At 43.8% G+C, this 17,268-nt stretch overlaps 2 protein-coding genes across 5 annotated transcripts in view; one reads left to right on the top strand and one right to left on the bottom strand.

The window, feature by feature from the left end:
* The window catches only part of DGKE (diacylglycerol kinase epsilon), a 15,154-nt gene extending 6,955 nt beyond the window's left edge, over positions 1-8,199 (top strand). Inside the window, exons 10-11 of one of the 3 annotated variants that reach the window (XM_085240249.1) lie at positions 336-447; positions 7,181-8,199. In XM_085240249.1, coding sequence (XP_085096375.1) covers positions 336-447; positions 7,181-7,186 — 118 coding nt within the window. In that variant the 3' untranslated portion in view covers positions 7,187-8,199. Of the gene's footprint in view, positions 1-335; positions 448-759; positions 6,848-7,180 lie in introns of those variants that run through there. The other 2 variants (XM_085240248.1, XM_085240246.1) reach the window with 2 other exon arrangements.
* LOC100548159 (E3 ubiquitin/ISG15 ligase TRIM25) lies at positions 7,414-17,268 on the bottom strand. 2 transcript variants are annotated; one of them, XM_010721571.4, is made up of 9 exons: positions 16,580-17,267; positions 15,435-15,530; positions 14,348-14,581; positions 13,683-13,839; positions 13,014-13,097; positions 12,515-12,580; positions 12,187-12,213; positions 11,782-11,922; positions 7,414-11,119 (listed from the first exon to the last, which is right to left on the bottom strand). In XM_010721571.4, exons 1-9 carry the CDS (start codon positions 17,189-17,191, stop codon positions 10,587-10,589), a joined length of 1,950 nt encoding a protein of 649 aa, XP_010719873.2. In that variant the 5' UTR covers positions 17,192-17,267; the 3' UTR covers positions 7,414-10,586. The 2 variants fall into 2 exon arrangements, with proteins under 2 accessions (XP_010719873.2, XP_085096371.1); XM_085240245.1 differs by lacking the exon at positions 13,014-13,097 and having other exon boundaries at positions 16,580-17,268.

The following is a 17,268-nucleotide window of genomic DNA, read 5'->3' as shown; positions in this document are numbered from 1 at the left end:
AGTAATGGACTAAAATGACTGAAAGACAGAAAACTTAAATATTTCTAGGACAGAAATCCACCAAGGGCTTTAAACATGCACTGTAAGTCTCAGAATGCAGTATACTTGTAATTGCCAGTAGCCAGGTAGAGAATACCAGCTGGAGTATTGTTCAGTATTTGACCTGCTTTTGTACAGCTTCCCTTGCTGTTCAGTGTGACCTACTGGTTAGGAGAAATAAATAATTTTAATGTTTATCTTCTCCATGGTAACAGCAGTGGAAGACTGTAATGTTTGGATGTGTGCTCTAGACTCAAAAGCCTCCCTGAAAAAGAGCCTGCTTTCTTAATTCATAGACACGATGATGGACTTCTGGAAGTAGTTGGAGTTCATGGTTCCTTCCACTGTGCTCAGATTCAGGTGAAACTAGCAAATCCTGTTCGTCTAGGGCAGGCACATACCGTGAGGGTAAGTAGTATTTGTGAACATGTTTCCCTAAGTCTTTTTCAGTGTGCAGCATACAGCTTCAAGCACTCATCTGTATGGCCTAAGGTTTCAGTCTACAGTTGAGCTGAATGTTTCTTTACTTAGTAAAAGCTGATACACATAATTAACAACCTCTGCTCCTGTGGTTGGTGGCCTATGAGTACAACGAATTATGTACTGAGTTTCTGTCCTCCAAGTCACAAACTGTGCAACATCAGTACATTGTAGTTTAAAAAGGTATCTTCAGAGCTACATTGAACTGCTGTGATTGTGTCTTCTTCTGTTTAACACTAGCTGATCTTGAAGAGTTCAAAGATGCCAATGCAGGTGGACGGAGAGCCGTGGGCTCAGGGGCCATGCACTGTTACCATAACTCATAAGACACATGCACTGATGTTGTATCATTCGGGTGAACAAACAGACGACGATGCATCCAGCGTGTCTGAGCAGGAGCACATGAGAGAACAGACAGATGAAGATGTATAAATTTTGTGGGACGCAACATAGCACAGTGAAGAACTTCAACCCATTAAAAACACTGAGAATGCTTAATCTAGCTTAAGGATTATGCTGTAAGGTTCATACTTGTGAATTAATTAGGGTTGAGGAAACCATGATGTCACATTCATGAACATTTTCACAGCTGAATTACCACAACTGTTTTGCCTTTTAGACTGGCAGTGGTACCCAGCCTCTCCAGCTGGAGAAGTTACTGTAATGGGAGGGAAGGGCCAGATGCTGCAGTTCTTCCTTGCTGTAGAATCACATCTTCTGCACATATGCAGTATTGCATGCAAAAGGTATATACCCTTGGAAAGGAGAACAACTGGGAGTTCAACCTGCTTCCACCTCTTCTTTTTCCCAAGAACAGTCCCGTAACAGAAAACCAGAATAAGTAGAATGTGAGCTGTTTTTTCTGAGGACAGCCTGCACCTGGCTGCCATCTCTTGGAAGCAGGATAAATTCCTTTTGGTGTACCTGCTTGTGCAGTACATATCTTGTAGGTTTGACTGGGAAAGTGGAGGATGTTGGGGGCTCTTGGTAAGGCACTTTGCAAGTAAGATGTTTTTGGACCAAAGGTTTCTGAGAGGGGTATGTTAGCAAATGACTCTGTTAGTGGCTTTGTAAGCCCAAGTACCCAAAACGCAGCTTGAAAATATTTGTACCATGATTTGCACTGAATGATCCTCTGACTGACTCTGTTTCAGTTCAGTGAGAGATTAATTCTACTTTTTGTATATAGCAATGCATTTTAGTTCCTAAGGAGGCTTGCTGGAGGAAAACTTGACAAAGGATCTGTTTAAAATATATATCGGATGGTTTTAAATAATGATGGCTGGCAAACCATCATTAGGGGTTTTTAAGAGGCTTTTTAAAGGTCTTGCTTTGCAATTACCTGAAAACAATTGGTAGCAAGTCCATCTGTTAACTGTTTCAATCTGAGGAGGAGGGCTAGGTTTGCAGAGGTTAGAGAATTCAGATGTTCACATGTATCATTGGGCTGGAGGGGGAATTAAACATTTGATTTCTGACTGGCCCTTAAAGAATCAGAGATCTCTATCGACCCTGAGTCATCATTCCCCATGTGAGTACAGGGCCATGCTAAGTGGTTTATACTCATATTAAAGGTTAAATACACATACACCAGTGCATGTACACTGTCAGTTTGATATATCCGAAGCTTCTCAGGTAAAAACACCTTCACAGTTAACAGATGTGAAAACCTCCTTCCTATTTTTCTTCCTCTGATAGGTATTTTAAACCTGCAGCAGATGAGAGCTATGAGTTAAGATCAGGGACCTGAACTTTCAAATGTTGCTGCTTTTGTCAAATTTCCCCCATCATTTTTCATTTTTCTTTATGCTGACTGTGACAGATACCATTAGGTAAGGTAGGTTGTCTCTGGGTGTTGCAAGAAGAAACTGTTTTTCAACAATCTATAAGACAAAGTTTGCATTAACAGTGAATGAACTATTTTCATTTTAAAATAATTTATTAAAGCCTTGGTGAAGTTAGTATTTTTAAAACCTTTAATTGTACTTCTATCTGGAGGACATTTTTAAATTGATAGTATTCATTCTAGGAAGTGTACATCCTAGATCTGAAAATACTACTGATTATCTGGAAATGTGATCGGAGTAGAATGAACTGTAAGGCAGATACCTTTTGTAGATGTCTCATTCATCAGCCTCCCACACTTCATCTTAGTTGTTTTATAGTATGTAAATACAGAGAAGTCTATGTAAAAAGTATTTAAAATATGCAAAAACATGCAATGTTAGATAAACCTGTTACCCTAACTTTTTTGTTTTGTTACAGAGTTTCAATTTGTAGCTTCAGAAGCCTTCTAGTGGAAAGTTGTTTTTATTTGGTTAACTTACAGACATTAGCATCCTACAAATATTTAAGTTCTATGTTGTGGTTCTAACGTAACTCTCATTTACAAACAAATGACTGTGGAAGAGCAGAGTATGTGCTCTGAAGGGCAGTATTTTCTCACAAGAAGTCGCACCCACTGGCTGCTGGATCTGAACTGTTCAGAGTGCAATTTAAAGAGCTCCCTGACATCGATCAGATGATTTTTCACATTATTATATAGCTTAAGAATCTTCAGCGGTTCAAAAACTTCCTTCTTTGAACTCCCAACATCTAGAAAAATGATTTGGAAAGCTTCGCTTTTCTTTCCTCCCCTCTTTGCCAGTAGATAAGCTGGTTTTCCACATCTGTTCTGCCTGAGCAGGTTCCACTGATGCACACTTAGTGCACTTTGCCAGGAATCCAGTCCTGAATGTGAAATACTCTTTGGGAAAAGGAAATCTATCAGTACCTTTGCAGAAAGCAAGGAGGATGAGAATTGAAAGTAACATCTAAGTGTGCATTTGTTGGCAGAGCCCCTGGTAAATTGTCTTGTCTGCATTGGACAGATCATTCCATTCTTGGGTGTGGGAGTGAAGAAGTTTGTTTCAGGAACTGACTGTTGGTGATTGCAGGAAGCAATAGATAGCAAGTCTAACTGTTACAGACATGGAGAGTTTCTTGTAAATTTGTATTTATTGTGTGGAGAATATGCTGTACGTGTCCAGTTTCCAACCAGACATGTGGTCATCTTTCTATTGCAACTGTATGTAGTTGTCATATGCATGACAACAAAAGCTTTTTAAGCAGATGTTAGCACTAGAATCCACTGGGAAGTCTTGGTGCTTCCTACACTTCATCCTTTCATTCAAATGTGTCCTCTTTTCTGCTGTGTTGCAAATAGAGTTGGTTATTTTGAGTACTCTTATGGAACTGTTTAAATTTTGGTCCAACTTCTAAAAGTGAATGTGAGCAATGGGCTCCCAGATTGTAACGCTGACATAAATTACTTTCTGTAGCCTGTAATTCAGCTGTAGTTGACGTGTGCTGTGGCTTTAAAACTACTACATGTTTTTGTTTTAATGTTGGTACAGAAAGCACTGGTACAAATAGCTGCTGTACAGATAGCTCCCTGAAAGCACTGCAAACCTCAAAACACTGTAGTACATCGTTTACCCAGAAGAGGGTATTCTGCAGCTGGGTCTCATGGCCTGCGCAGGATTCTCGCTTGCCCTCTAACTGATTAATATTGAGGAAAAATAATGACAGATAATGAGTAGTTTATTCTGACAGTCTTCATACAGTGTAACCTTATGTAAAGTGTGGAGAGTGAATACTAACAAAAATTGTCAAGCACTCAAAAGAGGGCTGATTTTGAAGTTTGATGGCAGCACACACTGGCATTACAGAAGCTTGGTCAGATTCTGTAGCATCCTTTGCTATGGGTTCCCAGTCCTGTGAAATGCAAACAGCAAACTGAAGGAGAGCTTTCCTGTGCATAGCTTCCTGCCTGGCTCCAACCTAGTTTGTTTGTGTGCACGTTGAGAGGAGGGTGTATGTGTGCATTTCCATATGCACAGAGCTTTTTGGTCTTAAGCTTTGTTTGACTTCTTTATCTATGCATTTCTTCACTTTGAGCTTTCTCTTTGATGCTTTAACTTGTCAGCAAAGCACGTTGAATGGTTTCACACAGCAGCCCACCTTGTTTAGTCACCTCAATTTACTCAGATAATACCTGGAAAATATTAGAATGGGCACCTTGGGTGCAGCATTCCAAGCCCCCAGACCTGTTCTCACAGTGCAGTTTTTGCTCTCTGCTGGGGACGAATGTCCACATTCTCCACAGGTTCTCAGAACCAGGAGTTGAAGTTCTTGTTTCAGTTCCTTCTGCCTCTGCGTTACGTGCACTGATGCTCAAGCTTTTTTTTAGTATATATTATTGTATCTAACTGGTTAAAGCAAACCAACTTGAAGCACTGTACCTTAGCTGTAAACAGCGTAACAGGATGAATGTTATAATACTTAGGAATGCTTTTTGGAAGAGCAGCACTGTAATGTAAGCTACTTAATCTGTGGGTAGGAGTTGGACACTTAGGAACCTTTACATGTTCTAACTGAAAATCCTTTTTTGTTCTGTATCTCATACTTAGCAGTATTTGCAGTTTTCTTAAAAAAGAAGCAAGATTGTGCTCAGTTAAGAGTAGATTAGGACATCCTTAGATTTAAAAACAATAGTAGCATCAGTGATCCTGTTGAATGTGAACCACTTACTTAAAAATGCTCTGATTTTTGCTCTGAGACACTATAGCTGCATCTTGAACGAGGGGAAGAAACAACGGAAGGCATTTAACAATTAGATGTAATGACAGAATTATAGGTTCTGTATTGCAGCATTGTTTAGGCCACTGTTCTAAAGGCACAGCAGGATCAAGGAGTGCTGAATACCTAGTGCAGGTTTTGGGCATCTCAGGGACAGACTTCAGCTGGAGTAAAGCCACATGCCTCCATTAAACCTAGTAATGTTATGCTGTCATGCTTTAGCTGAGGATCTGGCCTTTACTGCTTGAAAGTATGAATGTATTTAAAATTTTACTTCTCATTAATGCTACCCTGTTTACTGTGCTGTAAATTCTTATTATTGCATATAATTGTTGCACTGCTTCATTTGCCAGTTGTTTACAGGTTTCAGCATAAATCCTTTTCTCCTAGGGGTGAAAGCTCATATTGTGAGTTTGTTGCATTCTGAGTCTTTGAAGTTTACATCCCTCAGAAGCCATTTTGTCACCTACCAATGTTGTAATCCTTGAGTACCTCTGGCCATCTTCTCTTTATAGGGTTTTTATAGTTAAACAGAATGGATTTTTATTTTTGTAGCTTGTAACTTCAACTGTATAGTAGTTATTCCTATTTAGAAATGAGTGGTCAGAATACTGTACAAACGTCACTCTGAAAAGCTGTAACTGTAATAATAACTACTTGCAAGAAAATACCAGCATGTTAAAAGTTTAAAAAAGAAAAGTTATTCTTTAGCTTGGAAATACTGTGATACTGTGACTTGGAATTTGTATTGGATGTGTGTGCATATTCTGAATTCTTTCCTAAATAAGGAAAGAAAAAAAAAAAACAAAAAAAAACCACTGAGTTTAGCATGCAAATAATAGACCAAAAGGGGAAATTGTAAACAGTTTTATTGACCAAGAAAGACACTTAGGACTGGGTGGGTTTTATGTTTCTCTTACAGAGCACTGAAACAGGAATGGTCATGAAACAGTTGTTTCCTTATGGTGCAGTTTAAGTGCCCAACCTCAACAAAAGCCATCTGCACCATTCTCTCTGCATTCCCAGAAACAGATCTCAGAGCAAAACTGAATGCTCGCTGCTGTAAGCTGCGTGAGATCTTACAGCATAACACTGAACCTCCGATGCAGATTCTGAAGGCGAGTGGTTACGTGGTTCTTGACATGGCAGTGCTCTTAAATGCCACGTTCTTCCTTTGGTGTTCAGAAGTAGGGGGTAAGGAGTGGGACTGCAGCCCTCACTGCCAGCAGCTGAGCTGTCCCCAGTGTGATTCTGGAGCTTTCCATGCAGCTCTGCTTTGTTTGCGATTCTCACTGACTTAATCCAATGTTTCTGAAGCAGATGATGCTGGCACTGACCTGTGGGCTAGTGCCCAGTTCACTCCAATCATAATAAGGGTAATAATGTGTTATTTACCTGGGCGAGGTTCTGCCTATAAAAAGCTGCACCTCAGTGCAGTCACAGCATGCTGTCAGGGCTGAACCCTGCCTTAACAGAAGTGAAACTGAAACCTTTGTAGTCAGTGGTACTGCAGCCTGTTACCGTGGCTGAGCTCCCCGAGGCTCTTTGGAGGAAGGCCTGCGCCATGTTCCTCACAGAGCCTTGCAACTGCAGGTTTTCAAAGGACTGACTCTGCTACTGAGTGTCCTGACGAGCTGTTCTGTTGTCCTGTTGTTCGTACTGTATTTATCTGTGGTCTAAAGTGTGTGGATTAAAGTATTTAAACTCATTATTTTCCTGTTTCTCACTATGCGCGGAAGCAAAAGGTGAGTTCTGGGAGCTGCACGGGCCTGCTGGTGAAGATGGCCGGCGCTCAGGTGCGATGGCACGGGGCGCGAGGCGGGAGAGCGGCCTGCAGCCGTTCAGACGTGCAGAGCGGGGCTCAGGTCCAGAGGGCGCTGCGCCGCTGCTCCTCGGCTGTGGGAGTGCCGCGTGCCTGCGCGAGGCCGAGCCGAGCACCCCTATAGCCCGTCCTGCCATCACCGCTTTAATTAGAAACGTTTTCTCTTACGGTCAGCGTTTAAAAATGTTAGAAACGTGGGGTTTTATCCCCGGTTCCCAGCCCTGACATCGCGCCCGGTTCTTTCCCCGCCCGCACTGCCTGTGAGGAATCGCCGCCCATTGCTGCTTCCTGACATAACTGTGGCTCCAGGATGCTGAAGGTCATCTGCATTTCTTTTAAACAACCCCGCCCTTCGGTTCTCCATGGACGTGGCAGTGCAGGGCTCACCTCAGCCCGCACGGCTTTTCTTCTCTCCCCCCTTTGGTGCACCTCACCACACAGTAAGACAGAAGTTGTTTGGACACGACAGTAGCTTTATTTCTGCTTTCCATGCTGCTTGCTTCAAGTCTGAGCACAGAAGAAAACCTTTAGAGTTTGGATTTGCAATTAATATTTCTTGAATTTAAAAAATCAGTTCACTGAGATAACTGAAACAATCAACAACATCTAAAAGATGATTGGCGTGACAATAAAACAGACGGCATAAAATCAGTGTCTGCTGCCCCGAGAAGCACACCTAGCTGACATTGCTACAGCACAGAGCAGCTCACATATGTGCTGAAGCACATGGCTGATACCAGCACAATTGGCACATCTAGACATGCATAAGCATTTGCTTTTCTAATTGTACTACTTTACCACTTTCCTACTACTTTTCATTGAAGAAAAATTAATACAGATTAAGGCATTCAGTGGGTAAGGATCTCACCAGTTACTCTCATTTGTACATCAGTGTGCAAATTATTTAACATTCATGGCTTTATTAACACCAGGATTCAATTTCTTTCTAGACTGATTAAGTCAGGTTCTTTAGAAAAGTGTAACTGAAATCCATGTTTATATCGATGTTTTATTTAAAACCATTGTAGCTTTGATAGTATTACTGGCTGAGTAAAAACCAGTCTAGTTTTCCTGAGCCATTGCTTATCATGCTGTAAGTCAATCCTGCACGTAGCAGGGGGGTTGAAACTCGATGATCATTGTGGTCCTTTTCAACCCAGGCAATTCTATGAACTAATATTTTACTCTGTTATATCAGCCCCAATGTTTTAATAAATCTGGAGATATCTGAAATACCACTTTTCAGAAGTGTGACAATTCAGCTGTACGTTTCTCTCTTTGTTCCAAGCCAAGAGACCTTCGTTCTACCATTCTGGTTCATTTCTGGCACAAAAGCAAACCAAAACCAAGAACCTCCTATAATACAGTGGCAGGCTCGTTTCAGTGCTCATGGTAAACCAGAACATGTCTTACATGATACATGCTGATGTCACGTTTAAAGAATCCACCTTTGTCCATCGTGGCAGAATAAGTGCTCTTCTATCCTTAGCTTGAGTGTCACTCCATGCTATGGCTAAAGGAAGCCCAAAGACTTAGAGGTTAATGTTGACACCCCTTTGAAACCCAAAGAGCAAGAAGAGCCGGACTTTCTCCACTGCACAAGCCCCTGGAGTACCTTTTTTCCCCATAAAAAGAGGACAGGGTACTCCTCCAGCATCCCACTGGGTGAATTTGCAGCCCTATGCCATGGCTAAGCAGCTCACTGGACAGGATTTCTCAGATGAAACTGCTCATTCCCCACAGCTGGAGAGCTAGAAATGCAGGAAAAGGAAGTTCTGACTGCACTCTTGGTTCCTAACAGGACCCATCCTCCTTCCTCACCTTTCGAAGCGTTTCCAGTGCAACTGGAAGGGTGGGACTCTTGAAATAGAACAACCATTCCAAAGACAGCAGCCACACTCTTAGATCCAGCATCAATTCCATATACCATTCTGGACCAACGAATGGAAGTACCAGAATGATGCTATCCTTTGCAAAGTACTATGAGCTTTCAAACCAAGTAACCAAAGACAACAAAGCTTAAGTTCCTACAAGTTGCCCTCTAAAACTCTTTGACTAACATGAAATGTAGTCAGAGGTTCTTTTGAGCGTTCTAACAGTTCCCTTTCAAACTGTCAGCAGTAGCTTTGTGTTTTTTTCCTCAGCACATGTTAAATCCCACTAGAGTCCAAGAATTCCATCATATGAGCTTCCTTGTTCTTCATGGGGGTACTCCAAGACATAGAGCTAGCATAGTAAGTCCAGAGTCATCACCAAGGTACAGCCTCAATAATTAGGAGATCCAAATACCTCGATTGCCTACTGATTGTTTTAAAGTTGTAATCAAGAAAAGCTGAGGTACAGATTCCTCTGCACATAATGAGGACTTCTGGAAACATACCACCACCCAAAGAAGACCAGGAGAATTAAAGATCCATTTCAGAGGAGATGGAAATGTATTCCCTTTTGTGCTGATATCCTGTATGCGTCAAAGGATGTACCTCCCTGCCAGCAGGCTTCACACAAAGAGGAAACATCATTCTCTATGCACTGTGCTCCTCAAATCAGAGTCACAGTAACATATTCACCCCACAGGAAATCCAGCCTCTACCAACCAAGCAAATGAAAATATGCCAGCAGAGAATATCCTGTCTTCCAAAGAGGAAAAGCTTTATGATAGGAGACTCTGCTTTAAGTGGTCAGCACATTTATGCTCCTATACAAACCAAACATACAATCCCTGAACTCCTCAACACACAACAAGTACTCCAAAGAGCCTTCACTGTGAGGATGTGAAGCATATTCTGGGTCAGAACATGACACAGAATGCTTCAACCCACAGACTATTGTTACAGATCCACACTGCTACACAGGATATCTTCCTGAAGACTCTCTGTGATATATTCAGTGTCATTTATTTCCTGGTGATTCTGATACCATGTCTTATCCATCATCTCTGAAAGCTTCTAATGAGATCTATCGTAACGATTTTTACAACTGAGTGTCACAAGACCTGAATTTACCTCTTTCAACAGTTCATTCCATTCCATCTCAATGGCAGTCGCACACTGAGAACGCACGTAAATGCGGGCTGCAGACAACAGTCTGTATACAGAGAAAAAGTTAATGCAAAACAGAGACCAATCTCAAAGCCTGAAACACTTTTTCAGGGAATCTGTCCTATTTCCTTCTCAAACAGTCATATTGCTACCTGTGAAACACAGGCCTGAAAACTGAAGATCCTTTACAACAACTCCAGAATCTACAGCAGTTACTGAACAACTCATTTGTTAATGGGTTGTATCATAAGTTTGCTTTTGGAAGGACGGTGTAGTCTTTGCAAATCCTTTCTCTCTAATTTTTACTGTCATCATTTTACTCAATCACTATCTAAAGGCTATAGCAATGCAAGCCATAGAATCATCCAACATCCAAAGCAAAAACAAAACAGAAAACACCAAAACCCACCAAAAAAAAAAAAAAAAAAAAAAAAACCAACCCAGAATCTTTGACACTGCTTAGATTAAGACAAGCAAGTAAATATTTACGAATTCAACATACGTTTTATAGCTACAAAGATGAGATGCTGCAAGGAATGATTATCTGTATGTCATTACCCAGGCAAACTACATGAAGGTACCAGACCTTATGGTTTCATTTGGCAGAGAGAGAGAACAGTGCCACTGGAAAATAACCAAAAGGCAGGGTACACAGCTTCAGTAAACTGGGCTTTGAATTTATAGATCAGGTTAAGCTTTTCCTCAACAGTCAAGAAAAGCACGAACCCTCCATCACAGTGGAGCAGCACACCGATCTTAGTAGCCTTTGTATTGGGTAAGTACTTTTCAACATCGTTATGCCAGGCTGAAATTTTGGAATTAAGCCACTCGATACACCAAGAACTGCTGTTCCTACCCAGGCGGCTGTTCGGCCCCTGCCGCTCCATGCTGCCATAGCAGATGCCAATGCCACAGAAGTTGTTCTGCTGCAGTTCCACTTCCCAGTAGTGGATGCCTCTCTTGAAGCATTGGAACCCCAGCACCTGGGGACAGTCAGTGAAACGCTGAGGGTGGTGGTTATAATTCAGTAGGACGTCTGAAACGAACATCTTGGTGTATCTCTCAGACAGAGCCACTCTGTTGTGAGCTGTGTTGAAATCCAGTGTGAAATTAGCAGCATCTGCAAAGACGAATCAACAGAAGGTAATAAAGATCAACGCGCTTTTGTTTATTCGCTCCCATGTAGGCAGCAGATTTTGACATCTCTGTCTCTCCTCAGCATTCCTCCACAGTGCAGGCTGTTCTGGCTGCAGTAATGGCTGCTGGGCTGACCAGCTCTGTGTCACTGAGTAAGTGGGTAAGCATCCTTCCTTCCTACAGCCCCACAGGTTTCCCTCACCACCCAAACATATGCCAGCAGCAGAGGGAGACTGCTGATCTGGCAGTGAAAGGATATCACTGCCTCCGTGGGCTCACACAGAGCTTACATTTAATTCCAAAGAAAAATGCAGTGGGTTTCATTGCATTTCTAGACTTCCCCTAATGCAGTCATCTGGAAGAAATCAAAAGTTGTTACTGATAAAACTTCATTTACTCTCTGACAAATACCAGGATGCTGAAGATTAATCTGATTCATCTGGCAAAAGAATCACTTAAAATAAGTGAAACTTCCCACCTCATTATGCTTCAAAACTTGTAACAACAATTTCATAACCTACTAAAGGCACCTACCTAACCAAACCCTTCGTAAGTCTTTTTGTCAGGTGACCACAAAGTCACATGGCACCTGTGCAATAAGCACAGAAAGTTCATCTTTAAATAGTGCAATGTTTTGTGTCTTACACTGCAAAAGCTCCACTCTGTTTTTTTTCAGGAAGCTGCTAATAAGTTCTTTCACTTTAGCAGCAGCTGCAGCATTTGGTGGTCCTGTGCTTGGTGCTCCCATATTTGGTGCTCCCACATTTGGTGCTCCCATATTTGGTGCTGTGTTGACAGAAGGAAAGAGAATTTGGTCAGTTGGAAAGAAACTCCACATGCATAACAAAACCAGAAAGGTTCAGGTTGGAGTAAATCTCCAGGTTCAGCTGTGTGCTGCAAGGAAGGCTCATTTCAGTATCTGCTCAGGTTGCTCGCTGTCTTGTCAAGCTTTATACTCTTTATAATATACCACCATTAGCAATCATCTGCTTACCACTTTAGGAGCAGTCAGTGAAAATCAGAGTAAGTGTCCTGAACGTCTGAACTTACCGAGTTTAACAGGATTCTGTTTGTCCTCTGGAAAAAAAAAAAAAAAAAAAAAAAAGTTAACAGTTTACTCTCTGCCAACTGTAATGCCATCATCATGGCTCTTCTGGAACTGCAGCAGTAGATAAAGCTGGCAGCCTAGCTGACCACCCATACTGGAACGCTACACAAGAAACACAGCCTACTATTTGCCTCCCATTTCAGAGGATCATCAACCCAGAAGGAGCTTAATCTCTACTCTGGGCTGGAACACGTCAGGGGAAGTGGCAGCCTTAGAGTGTAAGCAATCTGCCCATCAAGACGTTGGAGACTGCCTCTAATCACTACTTACGGGTATCTGTCTCCTCCAGCAGAGTGATTTTAGTTGAGTGAGGGGTTCTCTCTTTGTGGGTACGCACTTTGAGGAGGAAAAAACCAGAACATGATTAGCTCATAAGCAGAATTCATTTCATATAAGTTGATGGAAGAAGCAAGCAAGATGTTTAGTACAAGTAAAAGAAATATTCCCATGCATTGCAAGGCAGAAGAGCAGGGGGGTACTGCAGGAACCAGAGGTGAGGAGGCTTGGCTTCACTTTCACTTTACCATCCAGACTGACTACTACAAGCACACATGCATGCTGAAGCTGATGCACTGAATCTGTGCAGACTGCAGCTCACACAGTATCCATCACTAAATAGCACAAAACATCCTGCCCTTCCCATGCCCAAGTGCTCATTATACATAATTGCTGCATCACCACCAGAGCAGAAAGCTCTGGGGTATGTGCTTGAACTCATCTTTAATGGCAAAGCCATGGTTAGGAGAGGATGATGTTCTTCAATACTTACAGTCTGCAGCAAGCTTTTTTTTAACAACAGGTTTGTTTGGGGAAGGCACTGAAAGTGGCTTCATTTTCCCAGCTGGTAGTTTTGCTGCAAGAGCAATATTTCACATTATGGTCTGTATTGCCAAGAAGAGTAATGCATGAACAACCTTCTTTTTCAGGTGTGTGATTAGAACTTAAGTGACACTTGGCAGAAGTGAAACTGCAGAAGTTAGCCATGCCCCAATCCAGGATATACTGCTGCTTAACTCGGTAAGTAGGGCTTTATTCTACAAAATGACACCATTAGTACCTCTACAATTGTTTAACCGTACTCCTATCACTCTTAAGGCATTTTACGTCTCCCTCTTAAATCTATATCCTGACCTCATCCAACCCTACTACATAATAAAAATGTAAACAACTTTTAAAAAAATAAAGGACAGGCTGTGCCAGAGGGCATAGTATCACAATACTCATAACTTATCCAAGTAGAGATAAAAGTAAGAGTCACCAGCACATCCTGTTCTCATATAGTTCAGCCCAGACTACACGTTTTCGTTTGGAAGACACAAAGTATATTGATGGGCTCTATTTGCTGCACTAGTTCTTATATTTGGATTGGAGGGGGAATCTCTCTCATTTGAACTCAAAGCTGAGGCACAAAATGCCAGTTCCCACAGTGATACAGTACCATCCGTTCTTTTATCCATGGGCACATTCACTGCAAGTTTGACAACGTCTTTAAGGTTAATGGCAGACTGATAAGCAGCATGTATCATGTCGTGGTTCATTTCAATTACTGGGACAAAAGCCTCTTTTATTGATGTTCGTTGCAGTGCTGCTGCTCTCTGAAATGAGAAATGGAAAATCTCATGCAGACCATCTTGTGTGAGAAATACAACCAGGTTACTTTAAATGGGTTGGGTTTTGTCCATTTATCTCAAATGCAAAAGAGCACAGGTGACAATCAGACAAAGCCTTGGCAAAATTTTAGCAGCAGCTCAGCAGCCCGTAAGCATTACTTCCTGATAGCTGAAGCAATAAGAAAGCTCTGCCTCACAGCACGGGGATGTAACACCTCACAGAGATGAGTTCACTCCCTCAGAGGCCTTTCTGCACGCAGCACAAATAGTGGCTGAACTGGGGAGAGGTGGAATCGCAGACAGCAGCTTGTTCCAGCATTCTTTCACTCATGTTTGTGTACTTATCAGTACACCTTGTCATAGAAAGTTCTTGCATGTGTCTGCATTATCATTTGACTAAAGGATTTGGAAAGCAGGACTACCAGGGCAGTTTTTTGTGATTCTGCATTCTAAAAACCTGAAGAATTAAATCTGTATCTAAAGGACACATTACCTTTAAAAAGAGAATATCATCACCTTCGGTCAGTGCCATCTCAATCTGCTCTGTGAGAGACTGAATTTCATTCTTCTTATTTCCCAGAATTTTATATATGTAATCAAACTTATTGCAAACTCTTTTTTCTTCTTCCATAACTACTTTTAGGGTCTGGTTTTCTTTTTCTTCAATTAAAGCTTTAATTTCCAAAAACTCAGTTCTCAGCAAATCTCGCTTTCTGGCAGCTGTCTCCTGGAGCAGACACAAACAGGTTTCAAACCAACAGTTAGGGGAAAAGTGCTGATACTACTGCAAGAAAAAAAAAGTATTTAGGGAGCATGTAAACTCCAATTACTCGCAACAGGCAATAGAGCTATGTATTTCTATGTAGTTTGGAAAGAAAAGTCATTTACTCCTAAGAAATTAAGACAGTTCTGTGTCTGTTCTGCGGGGCTGGGCCAGCAGGCCATCTCACAGGTAGAAAAGCTGGAAGCAGGCTATGCAGTCTGTCAGCAGCTCTGACAGTACTGGCACAACTGCAGATCTTTCTGCCTCAGATGTGTGCTTGGTGGCATCTCAGATTAACACGAAGTTAATCCTGATCCTCCAGGTGTTCCAGAGGAGCACAGAAGGGCTGCTCCCCTGGCAGCTTTGCAGCCTCCACCAGGTGGTTCAGAAGGGGTGGTACAAGGGAGAAGCTCCCAGCACAGCACACACCAACCCCAGTCGTCGGGTGAGAGCAGGGCTGGGCTGTGCTAGTTTGTGGGAAAGAGCTCTCCCAGATTTCTGCTGTAGTGCAGCCATTGCTGCTCACTAATGCTTTAGCTTGGCTGCACAGATGCAACTTTCTGGTGCAATGGGAATGGATGGGTTCATCCCAGTTACCGCTCAGGTAACTCCCGTGTGGGTGAGAACCACCCTTGTAAGGAGGTTGTGTTTGCTCCCATCTGCCTTGGAGCTGCCTGGCTCTGCCAAAATGGCTCTTTTCTGATCCTTCTCAGTGAGGTTTTTTCCTGACAAGGCAACCTCAGCGCAACTACTGCCACAAGAGTACAAACAGCGTTCAGAAGCCAACACACACCAAGCAAACAGTGTTGTCACTTACAGCAGCTTGACTTCGGATTGTTTTCACAGAGTTCATTGCTTGCACAGATCTTTCACTCTGATTGTGCAGCTCTGCCAGCCTCTTCTTCAGTGCTGACTGCAAGAGAGGAGATCAGAGAGCAGTTTAGAAAAGGCGTTGCTGTGCTGTCGGTCAGGTCATGGTTACTGGAGTAAGAATCACAGTTGAGAGCAGTAGATCACCACTGTAAGCATTTAGTACTACTCATTTAAAACCTGTAAGCCTGCTCCTTATGCTCTCCTGCATGCACGCAGTTTGTGGGGCCAGCACCCCCACAGCCACACCTTTTCCAAAAGCAAGATGGGCGTCCTTGAGTCATTCTCCTGATAAGGGAGAATGCTTTCATCACAGAGCAGCTCCCAGTGCTGAAAATAAACTTTGCTTTAGCTTTTAGACTGGACTTTGGGCACTAGGTAAATACTGCTGCTCACCTCTCATTTTAACAGAGTATTTTATTTCTCAGATGTGATTGGATCACTTCTGAGAAATGCTGCTAAGAAAAGTTAAAGAGGCTGTTTTCAGTAAAGCCCTGTATGCTGGCACTGAGCAGATAGGAGTTCGACTACCTACACTTCCCAGGTATGCTGTAGTCAACTGCTGGCTGATTTTCAGCTGTGCTGTGAGATGCACTGGCCAGCTTTCCTTCCCTGCTGCCCCATGGAGAACAGCTCCTGGCTCATCTTGCTGGTGCTACAGATCTCTCTAAGCTACTTTAATGATTCTTTGCTTTGTTAGAACACACCCTGTGCAGCGTGTGCCTGCAGTCTCTCGGGCTGCACAGCAAACCCTGTGCAGAGGGCTGGGGGCTGTGCCGCAGGCCAAGCAGTGCTGGGGCCTCTGAAGCACAGAGCAGTGATTGCCCTCAGCACTGCTTTGTATTCAGCCACAGCACCGCCCTGTCCTGGGGACAGGAGCACAGCCTTAGAGAGAAGGAAAACACACGCAATGGAGGCATACTCAGGGGAGTGTGGGAGGGCAGACAGCTATCTGCCAAACCGCATACAGGACTGCAGCCCAGATGTGGCTCCTAGCACTCTGCCACCCGCGGCCCCGCACACAACGGGCAGTTCTGCCATCCCCCGGGGAGCGTCCGCAAAGAGCTCTGCTCCAGGCCGCCCCGTTCTCACCTCGGCTTTGTCTTTGGCCTGCTGCAGCGGGTTGGTGTGGCACAGCTTGTGGCTCAGCAGGCAGAGCGAGCAGATGCAGCAGCTGTGCTGGCTGCAGAAGAACTCAAAGAGCTTGTTGTGCTGCGGGCACTTCCTCTGCTGCAGGTCCCGCACGGGCGGGCACAGCTGGTGGTCGCGGAAGGCCGGGCTGTCGTGGTGCGGCCGCAGGTGCTCGGGGCAGAAGGAGGCCATGCAGGTGAGGCAGGTGTGCGTGGCGGCCGCCTGCATACAGCTGTCGCAGTAGATGGGGGCTGCCGCCTCCCGCTCTTCCTCCTCGCGCTCATCGTCCTCCCTCCCGTCCCCGGCCCCGCAGCCCTGCAGCTGCTCCACCACCCGGCACAGCACCGTGTTCTTGCGGAGCTGCGGGCGGCCCGGGAAGGTGGTGCGGCACTGCGGGCAGCTGAAGTCCCGCACCTGGTCGGTCCAGGTGAGCTCCAGGCAGGAGGCGCAGAAGTTGTGCCCGCACGGCACCGTCACGGGGACGTTGAAGATGCAGAGGCAGATGGAGCACGTCAGCTCCTCCTCCAGCGCCAACAGGTTCGGCTCCGACTGAGCTTTGGTCAACGCCGCCATTCTCCCGCTGCTGCCGCCCGGCCCCGAAGAAACGAAAGTCGGGTTGCGGCTTTCCGGAGTATTGCGTGGCGTTTCCC

The sequence above is a fragment of the Meleagris gallopavo genome, chromosome 20, assembly GCF_905368555.1.
Source record: "Meleagris gallopavo chromosome 20, MGAL_WU_HG_1.1, whole genome shotgun sequence".
Classification (NCBI taxonomy): domain Eukaryota; kingdom Metazoa; phylum Chordata; class Aves; order Galliformes; family Phasianidae; genus Meleagris; species Meleagris gallopavo.
Note: the sequence above shows the minus strand (reverse complement) of the source record. Positions and strands in the feature narration are given on the sequence as shown.

What these genes read in the sequence shown, in the direction of transcription:
- LOC100548159 (XM_010721571.4), bottom strand. Translation starts at nt 17,191, where the DNA reads ATGGCGGCGTTGACCAAAGCTCAGTCGGAGCCGAACCTGTTGGCGCTG. An exon ending in ATGATATTCTCTTTTTAAAG is followed by an intron (nt 13,840 to 14,347) that starts GTAATGTGTCCT and finishes TTCTCATTTCAG; the next exon opens with AGAGCAGCAGCACTGCAACG. An exon ending in GCTGGAGGAGACAGATACCC is followed by an intron (nt 12,214 to 12,514) that starts GTAAGTAGTGAT and finishes TTTTTTTTCCAG; the next exon opens with AGGACAAACAGAATCCTGTT.